We start from the raw sequence: 10,458 nt of genomic DNA on the forward strand, positions 1-10,458 counted from the left end.
ACAGACAGAGAGAGACAGAGAGACAGAGACAGATAGATAGATAGATAGATAAGCGTGGTCCTTATTAATAAGGGGGGAAAGTCAGTTCTGGAATATTTTGCTTGCTGGAAGTGTATATTGTGAGTTTAGGTGTAAACTCTTGAAACATCAAATTTTAGCCAAATTGGATGTTTTTTATCGGTGCTGCATTTTACCAAAAATTTGACCCTAATGAGCAAAATTATTGTTGTGATAATTAAAATGCTGATTGTTACTGAGGGCAGCATGACACCCCCAGGAGGAGCCTCCTACAGAGGGGCGGACGGAGCATGGCCAGACTATAGGCGAAAGGGAAGTAAGTCCGCCTGGGCCGTGCGCCCCTGACACGGAACTCTCCTGCCGCCACCATAGCAAGAAACAGAAACTACCTTGTGGGCGAGCTAACCATCAACAGGATCGGGGTGGAGCTACTCCTATAGCTCCAGGCAGCACCCCTGCGATGGCCGGTAGCCGCATCCTTTTTGAGACGGCCTGCAGCTGTTCACCCCTCCTTCAGGAGACAGCCGGTAGCTGCTCCCACCTTAGTCAGGAGATGGCTGGTAGCTGTTCTGAAGGTGCCCCTAAGATGGCCAGTAGCCGCTCACCCCTCCTTCAGGAGACAGCCAGTAGCTGCTCCCCCCTTCGTCAGGAGATGGCCGGTAGCCACTCCTGCCTTCGTCAGGAGACGGCCGATAGCCACTCTGAAGGTGCCCCGGAGACGGCCAGTAGCCGCTCCCCCACACAGGCCATGGCCAGTAGCCCGGCTTCAGTGACAGCTAGAAGCCGTGCCCTTAAAAGGCCATGGCCAGTAGCCAGGCCCTACGGCAGAAGATGCCCAGAGGCCGCTCCTCCGTCAGGTGTTGCCACACCCCCACAATGTGACGACCTTCAGGAGAAGGGTCCCAGTCCCGAGGACCAGTGGAGAGGCCCTGTGCTATCCCCAGGGTTGTTCTCTGCCCATCCGGCTCCCAAGGGATCCTACCTGATGGACTCCGACAAAGGCCGACACCCCTGCTCACCCCTGACGGCATCCCTGAGAGCAGGAGACTGCAGCCACCGGGCCCCCGAGGCCGCCCCCAGGATCCCCGGGAGATGCCTCTCCCCACCCCGACGCAGATGACCCTCGTCCTCCTTCAGGCACCTAAGTGAGTGCTTCAGGAGGCTTTTTGGCTCCAGCAATGAGGGCCGCACTCCAGCTCCCAGCCCCGACAGTGCGGGGACCTTCGCCACCCACAGCCCCAGATGAGAGAGGATGCCCCTATGAGTGATCCCATGGCCCCTGGACACAGAGGCCACAGGCGGGACTCAGCCCCCATCAGGAGTTGGACTGTGAGTTCTCCCGCTGCACTCCTAACCATGCTGCCGCACCATGGACAGTGAGTGACAGTGAAAGTGCAGTGACAGTGTAATCATGACCTGAATTTCGGACAGTGCACTGTCCGAGGAAATCTGAGTCCTAGGCCTATTAATGTGTGATAGTTACGGTTTGGGCAGATAGTGAAATAGTGAGAGCAAGAAGGAAGATCTAATAAGAGTGCAGTGATTTCAGTGAACATTAGACTTGGCATTCATAATGTGATTCCTATGCACTGCAAGACCTGTGAATAAGTTGCCCAGCCTAAGCGCAGTTTATATTTCCCTCAGAGTGACCATGATCTATTCCCCTGCCCAAAAGACCTCAAACACTGTTCGTTGTGCTGTTCACCTGCTATTGTGAACTATTGTCTAAATAGTATCCTGCATGATACTACTGCCCATGATACTTGGATATGACATAATTACCGAGATAACTGTTGTTATGACATCTACCTGTTCCACATATAGAATTTGTCAGTATACGTGTAAGGTTGTTGCCTTGAGTTTTTGTGTCCTGCCTTTCTCTTATTTGTCTAAGCTCCGGTCTAGCAAGAGAACCCAGCTACACACCAGGCATTCAAGGGACGGGAAGCTGACTCTTCAACACCTAGGATAACACTGGTGGACAGTGGTGGCTCTTGACCTGGGCATGTGAAAGAGGCATTCAGGAAATGCCAACAAAATGGCAACCAAACCTCACATGCAATTGCCTAAATTCGATCCTGAACTGTGCAATGTTCATACATATCTGGCAATTATTAAGCCATTGCTAGATATCAGGTTCCAGGACGACAAGCAAAAAATAGCAGTGACACTCCTACTACTGGGTAAAGCGGCAGCAAATATTGCACCAAAAATCGTCCCGGGGCTCACCTGGCAGAATTTCACGAAGCTCATGATCCGAGCCATCACACCATCACTAGGTAAAGTGGTTGCACTATCCCAGTTGGATAGCCTGACATAAGATGGCAACTTGGATGATACCTTGATCCAGGCCAGGCGCCTGGTCACCGCTGCCTACCTGGAGGCAGATGACAAAACCCGGGAACAGCTCATGTTTAACACACTTATCAGGATCCTCCCCAATTTCATTAAAAACCTTTTATAATACATGACCCTACAGGAGACCTGGATAAAGATATCCAAGTAACAAGGCACCTTCTAGCCATCCACTCCACCCCTCAACACATTGGCGCAATCAGTCAGTTTCCCGCAAAGATCATCACGATTTACCCATGGGAATTTTCTGCTTGCAGCCACGAGTGCCCCATTCACGACATCCACAAGCAGCTAAAAGCTGCCCAGCGCAGCAGAATGACCCAAGGACGCCTACAAGCCGCCCCACCATACGCCAATTGCCCCGAGCCTGAGGGAAACAAAACCCAAAGAAAAAGGCACAGAAGGTGCCCCCCACTGCCCCCGCACCCCCCTATACTGATGGGGGCCACCTCACATTCCCCCCCCCAGTCTACAACAGGGGGAATTGGCACGTTTCCTTTTGCTCTCCTCCCTCTACCTCTTCTCTTTTACTCCCCTCTCTCTCTCTAACCTACCCTCACCAACCTCCTTTTTCTTGGTCACCTCCCTTACCCCACCCCTAACCTCACCATCCCCACGGACCCCCACCTCATCCCCAATAACCTCACCAGACACCTCACCACCCACCACACCACACACCTCAGCTCCAGCCACCCCACCACTGCTGCCAATACAACCACCCCCAACCAAGCCACCACAGTTCCAGCACTGCACACTACCTGCCACCACCCCCACACCTGCACCATCCCCTTGCTTCTCACCCAATGCCCACCCCACATCGTGAGCTCAGAACCCTGCCACCACCCGAGCCACCCCAACACCAAACAACGGGATGGCACCACAAGACCACAGTCCCTCCTCACTGCCCGCACCTCACGCCACCACACCCGCCACCTCACCACTGCCACAAATTATTTTCCACAGCCAGCCTCCCACCTCCTCATCTCGAGCCTCTTCGCCCTCCACACCTAACGCCACCTCACCTACCATCTCACCACTGCTACCCTCCTCCAGTACCAGAGCACCCTCACATCCCCACGCACCACCAACCTCAAGCCCCACTGCCTCGCCCATGCCCACCATCAGTGCCGCCTGAAACTACCGCACCCCAACGCACCACCTCCACCTCCATGCCACACACAGCCAAAGCAACAAAGGGCTGCACACCCACCTCACCACCCACTCCCACCCTAAAACCCGCCATCAACTGCTATGGCCGCCTTTCACACCTGCCCGCAAGATACATCGCCACTTCCCCAACCCCAACCCCACCTTCCCCACAACCAGTCAACCCCCGCAAACTCTCCCCCTAACTCCTGTGACTGCTACATCTCACCCTCACCCTCTCTACCTGCCTTCCCCTCCCCGTCTCATCCCACCCCAACCCCCGGCATGCCGCATCACACCTCACCTGAGGACACACCAACACCACCAAGCTCAAACCTCTCTCCCACCCCCTCCCGCTGCCCTCTCCATCCCTCACGCCCACCACCGCATGTTCTGCGCATGCACCAACCACTCCTCCATCCACCCAGACCCCACCGTACCCCCCACCCCCCACTACCCCCAGCCTCATCGCCACCTCACCACCCCCATGCATCCTGCCAACCTCTCCACCACACCCAATCCAGACAAACCGACACCACACACCCAACTCACCGCCCACACCCATCCTAAAAACCACCATCACATGCTCTGGCTGCCTTGCACGTCCGTTCGCGCGATATGCCCCCACCCCAACACCATCCACTTCATCGCAAACCTATACCCTTTCCCCTATCACAAGCCCCATCAGACTCATGCTACACCAAGCACAAATCCCAGCCACCTATACTTCCCAGAGACTCCATGACGCATTGCCCCATCATAAAACCCCACGTTCCCTGGCAATCTCCACCATTCAGCACAGCCCTCTACGGAAGACAGGATGCAAACACCGAGTCCATGGACCCCTCCACTTCCTGCAATTCCTCCACACCACTGCTGATCCATCACCCCTCTTCATCACCCGTGGCGCTCAGATGGACGGAAACCCGGCCACCACAGCATGGAATGCCCTCCTTCAACACCTACAGCCAATGTACCACACCGACAACACCAAAGTTCATCACCTCCAGTCACGGGGACGTGACTTTTTCCCCAACAATGGTGGTAAAATGCCGATTGTTACTGAGGGCAGCATGACACCCCCACAAGGAGCCTACGGAGGGACAGACGGAGCACAGCCAGACTACAGGCGAAAGGGACGCAAGTCCGCCTGGGCCACACACCCCTATGACATGGAACTCGCCCGTTGCCACCATAGCAGGAAACAGAAACTACCTTGTGGGCGAGCTGACCCTCGACAGGATTGGGGTAGAGCTACTCCTATAGCTCCAGGCAGCACCTTTGCAACAACCGGTAGCCGTGCCCATTTTGAGACAGCCGGCAGCCGCTCACCCCTCCTTCAGGAGACAGCCAGTAGCCGCTCCCACCTTCGTCAGGAGATTGCCAGTAGCCACTCTGAATGTGTCCCTGAGACAGCCAGCAGCTGCTCATCCCTCCTTCAGGAGATGGCAGGTAGCCGCTCCCGCCTTTGTCAGAAGATGGCCGGTAGCCGCTCACTCCTTCTTCAGGAGACAGCCGGTAGCTGCTCCCCCACACGGGCCATGGCCAGTAGCCAGGCTTCAGTGATGCCCAAAAGCCGCTCCCCTAAAAGGCCATGGCAAGTTGCCGGGCCCAAATGCAGGAGGCGGCCAGAAGCCGCTCCTCCATCAGGTGCTGCCACACCACCACAACGTGATGACCTTCAGGAGGAGGGCCCTAGTCACGAGCACCTGTGGAGAGGCCCTGTGCTATCCCCAGGGTTGTTCTTCGCCCAGCCAGCTCTCAAGGGACCCTACCTGATGGACTCCGACAAAGGCCGACATCGCCACTAACCCCTGAAGGCATCCCCAAAGGCAGGAGACCGCAGCCACCGGGCCTCTGAGGCCACCCCCAGGAACCCCAGGTGAGGCCTCTCCGCACCCCGAAGCAGATGACCCTTGTCCTTTGTCAGGTGCCTAAGTGAGCGCTTCAGGAGGCTTTTTGGCCCTAGCCCTGAGGGCCGCACTCCGTCTCCCAGCCCCGACAGTGCAGAGACCTTCGCCACCCACAGCCCCGGACGAGAGAGGACGCCTCTACGAGTGATCCCATGGCCCCTGGACACAGAGGCCACAGGCGGGACTCAGACCCCATCAGGAGTTGGGCTGTGAGTTCTCCCGCCGCACTCCTAACCACGCCGCCGCCCCAGACTGTGAGCAACAGTGAAAGTGCAGTGACAGTGTAATCATGACCTGGATATCGGGCAGTGTACTATCCGAGGGAATCTAAGTCCGAGTTACGGTTTGGACAGAGAGTGAAATAGTGAGAGCAAGAAGGAGGATCTCATAAGAGTGCAGTGATTTCAGTGAACATTGGACTCAGCCTTCATAGTGTGATTCTTCTGCACTGCAAGTCCTGTTGCCCAGCCTAAGCGCAGTTTATATTTCTCTCAGAGTGACCGTGATCAATTCCCCTGCCCAAAAGACCTCAAACACTGTTCGTTGTGCTGTTCACCTGCTATCGTGAACTATTGTCTAAATAGTATCCTGCATGATACTACTGCCCATGATACTTGCATATGACTTGTCATTACCCAGATTCCTATTGTTGTGTCATCTACCTGTTCCACATATAGAATCTGTCAATACACGTGTAAGGTTGTTGCCTTGAGTTTTTGTGTCCTGCCTCTCTCTTGTTTGTCTAAGCTCCGGTCTAGAAATGTTTATATGTGAATCTATCTATCTATCTATCTACATCTATCTATCTGTCTATCTATCTATCTATCTCTATATCTATCTATATATATGTATATCTATATCTATCTATCTATCTATATGTATATCTATCTATATATATATCTATAATTATATCTATATCTATCTATGTATCTATATCTATATCTATGTATCTATATCTATATCTATCTATATATATATCTATAATTATATCTATATCTATCTATGTATCTATATCTATATCTATGTATCTATATCTATATCTATCTATCTATCTATCTATCTATCTATTTATCTATATCTGTCTATCTATCTATCTATCTATCTATCTATCTATATATATATATATATATATATATATATATATATATATATATATGTGTGTGTGTGTGTGTATAGATAGATAGATATAGATATAGAGATAGATAGATATATAGAGATATATAAAGGTAAGGACATGTCATTAGAAACAGTTTTATGCATGAAAGATATGGATGATATATATAGTGAAAAAAAAAAAAAAATGTTAGGTAACCTGGGGTCAACTGGACCCCAAAGGCCCTCTAGCGCAAAAACAGAACCAGATCCCAAACTAACCCCATCACCTTTCTAAACTACTCTACTATAGTCGCGGCGTGCGACTCTGAGGTTGTTATTATCGTGCCCTGGCAACCTACCATTCAAAAGTGCGTCTGATTTCATGTATAATGAGACTCATGTGATCCGTGTATAATATGTTCGTGTATAATAATATTTGTATATAATATATTCGTGCATAATAATATGATTCGTGTATAATATGATGCGAAATCTGACGCACTTTTGAATAATAGGTTTCCAGGGTATGATAATGACAACCTCAGAGTCGTGTGCTGTAACAGTAATCAGGAAGGTAGAGGGGAAAGCAGATCCCAAGACCTTACAGTAATATATGAAAAACACTAAGAAATGTAGTGTGGGGTCTCAGGGACTCCACGTAACCTGAGGAGAGTTAAGCTGCGCCATATATATGGCGAAACTTATTGTTTTGGGAAGTATTATTAATGTGTTTCTTTACACTTTTTTTTTCTTAGATCTTGATACTGTGGAGGAAGGTAACCCAAGTATGTGTGCCAAAAATATTAATGACCTTGACCTATTTCTGAAGATCTTATTCTTATTGCAAGAATTATATTTTTAAAATTGAAATAGAAACTAATTGAGAAAAGCTATTTGAATGACAATCCTATGATAATAATGTTTGCTGAGAATTTTAGCTGAATATTTGGCATTTAGCTTAGTTGAAAGTATAGAATTCAAATCTCTTCAGTGTTATCTTTGTAACACGTTTTAGACACAAGTCGCAATATCTGTGAAGCTGTAACTTTACAGAAATATAGCTGTGGTCCCTCTTATTATCTGAACGGAATATGATTACAGTTAAGCATAGTGTTAGCCAGTTACTGAGACAAGTGTAAAATGTATCCATGCGTACAAAGTAAATCAGTATCAAATAGTTACGGCGAAGCTTCCTTATTGTGGCCACACAGAAAGTAAACAAGTAACTAATTATTATCATTATTATTATTATTATTACTATTATTATACGCTTTGTAACTTCTGGGTATTCAATTATTCAAATATTTTAGCAAAGTCTTTTCTTCCATTACTGTTTCCTGTTAAATAATTCAAACGTTTAGGTAAATTTAACATTCCTTTCTTTAGATATATTTGCTGTATTGAAAAGGAATTGGTTGATGTATTTACGTATTTATCTTAACAGGACTTGGACTTCTGGCGCAACCTTCCCACCAAGAGCAACAAAATACTCTTCCCTGATCGCTTCTTGGAGGAGTAGTGACGCTTCTTGGAGTAGTGACGCTTCTTGGAGGAGTAGTGACGCTTCTTGGAGTAGTGACGCTTCTTGGAGGAGTAGTGACGCTTCTTGGAGGAGTAGTGACGCTTCTTGGAGGAGTAGTGACGCTTCTTGGGGGAGTAGAGACGCTTCTTGGACGAGTAGAGACGCTTCTTGGAGGAGTAGAGACGCTTTTTGGTGGAATAGTGACGCTTCTTGGAGGAGAAGAGACGCATCTTGGAGGAGAAGAGACGCATCTTGGAGGATTAGTGACGCTTCTCAGAGTAGTAGTGACGCCGACGCCTCAGAATCCCACCATCCCCTACACCCTACCTCCCCTCTTCCCTACCCTTCCTTTCCCCCACAACCTTCCATTCCCACCTTTCCCCTTACTGATTTTCTACCCTTGTCTGTGCCGTTTGTTTTTCTTGTCCTCCATTGTACTGTCTTTTCCCATCTTTCATCTCCTCCCCCTCCCCCACTTCCTACTCTTCCCATCTTCTCTCTCCTCCCCCTCCCCCTCCCCCACTTCCTTCTCTTCCCATCTTCTCTCTCCTCCCCCTCCCCCACTTCCTACTCTTCCCATCTTCCCTCTCCTCTTCCTCCAGTTCCTTCTCTTCCCATCTTCCCTCTCCTCCTCCTCCCCCACTTCCTTCTTTTCCCATCTTCCCTCTCCTCCTCTTCCCCCATTTCCCTCTTTTCTTGTCTTCCCTCTCCTCCTCTTCCCCCACTTCCCTCTTTTCATGTCTTCCCTCTCCTCCTTCTCTTCCTTTCCCCTTTCCTTCCTCACCTCAACCATTATCCTAGTCTTTGTACTCCTTTGTGCACCATACCTTCGTCCCCATCCACCATAACATCCTCACTACAACACCCCTCATCTCCCGCGCCTTACCCCTCTTCCCCTCTCTATAGCCTCTCCTCCCCTCACTAATCCTCCGCTCCTCACCTTACCTCTCCTCCTCTCATCACACCCCTCCTCCCTTCATGATACCTCTGCTCCCCTCACTGTACTCCTCCTCCCCTCACCGTAACCCCTCCTCCCCCCACCCGTTGACCCCCTCCTTCCCCCACCCGTTGACCCCCTCCTTCCCCCACCCGTTGACCCCCTCCTCCACCTTTCACAACACCACCTTCCCCCTCCACTTCCTTTCCCTTATTCCCCTTCCCCCAAAATACATTCTTTTTTTCAGGGTCTTGTTGCTCTTTTTTTCTCAATGCGCTAATACGACACAGTTTGGCTTCCCAAGGCGGATTTGAATGCTTTTATTCATAATTAATTTGTAAAACGGCCGGAGCGGTATTAAGGGTGCCCGGAGAGAAAACCCTATAACTCTGGGAAATTATGGATGAGGAAATTATGGCCAAAATCCAACATTATCATGGTTCCAAACCTCAAATAGTACTGAACTAAGTTACTGATGCTTTTCTGGATGAATTAGGAGGAGACCATTCTCTCCGTTTAGGTCATCAGTAAATGTAGCAAGGTAACAGCTGAGGCTTTTCTATGGATGGGATCTAGAGAAGAGGACAGGAAATTTACAAAATTCCTCTGGCCTCAAAACCCTAAAATGAGGATAATCCTTTGAAAACTTACTGTTTCCGATCGATGCTTTTTAGCTCTTGTGCTAGTCCTTTCTTACTATGCAACACTTTGAAGCATCATTTTGAAAATGCCAAATGACCAGAAATAGGGCCGGCCTTCTATATGGATAATTAACAAGGTGTTGCTGATACAGAGACTGAAGCATTGAAGGTTTATGAAGTAGCCAATTCCGGATGTGGGAAGACAAATTTGCCGTTACAGAGCTGGAATACAAATTATCCTCTTTTATGGAATACAGTACAAGAGGACTATCCTAATACTGATATTCCCAAAACTCAAAATGTTTTGGGTCTTAACTGAGATACAAGGGAAGATGAAATAAATTTAAAACCAATTAAGTTCTCTGTTGTCACTCTCACCAAGGGGTCCTTGTTAAGTTAGGTACCCAGTTATTTGACCCATTAGGACTGGTCAGTCCCATAGTTATTAGAGGCAAATGTTTAGTGCTTGAGGGTTGGCGAGGATACTGTGACACTGAATTTGGTGAGACATAAGTTGAACAATAGGAGCAGATTAGGTAGGAATTTGAAAAAATCATCAAGCATACATATTCCCAGGCAGATACACATACGGTCAAAAGAAGTCACATTTGCATGTATTTTGTGATGCTTCTTAAAAGGGATATGGAGCAGTAGCTTATTTTGCAAGAGGAGATGATAGTAAGATTATTATGTCCAAAGCCAGAGTTGCACCAATTAAAAGAACTAAATTGGCCAGGTATTAAACCACAACTCTTGATACTCACTTTGAGGATATTTATACATGGACTGACAGTAAGATTTGTCTTTACTGGATAGGAATAGAAGACAGCT

General features: G+C 48.9%; 1 protein-coding gene across 1 annotated transcript in view; it reads left to right on the plus strand.

The window, feature by feature from the left end:
- The window catches only part of LOC145395286 (juvenile hormone esterase-like), a 30,238-nt gene extending 22,192 nt beyond the window's left edge, over positions 1–8,046 (plus strand). Inside the window, exon 4 of the mRNA XM_080268965.1 lies at positions 7,972–8,046. Coding sequence (XP_080125091.1) covers positions 7,972–8,046 — 75 coding nt within the window. The remainder of the gene's footprint in view (positions 1–7,971) is intronic.
- The last annotated feature ends 2,412 nt before the right edge of the window (positions 8,047–10,458 follow it).

The sequence above is a fragment of the Coenobita brevimanus genome, chromosome 30 (genome assembly GCF_032717465.1).
Source record: "Coenobita brevimanus isolate Jiangsu-jjx chromosome 30, ASM3271746v2, whole genome shotgun sequence".
Classification (NCBI taxonomy): domain Eukaryota; kingdom Metazoa; phylum Arthropoda; class Malacostraca; order Decapoda; family Coenobitidae; genus Coenobita; species Coenobita brevimanus.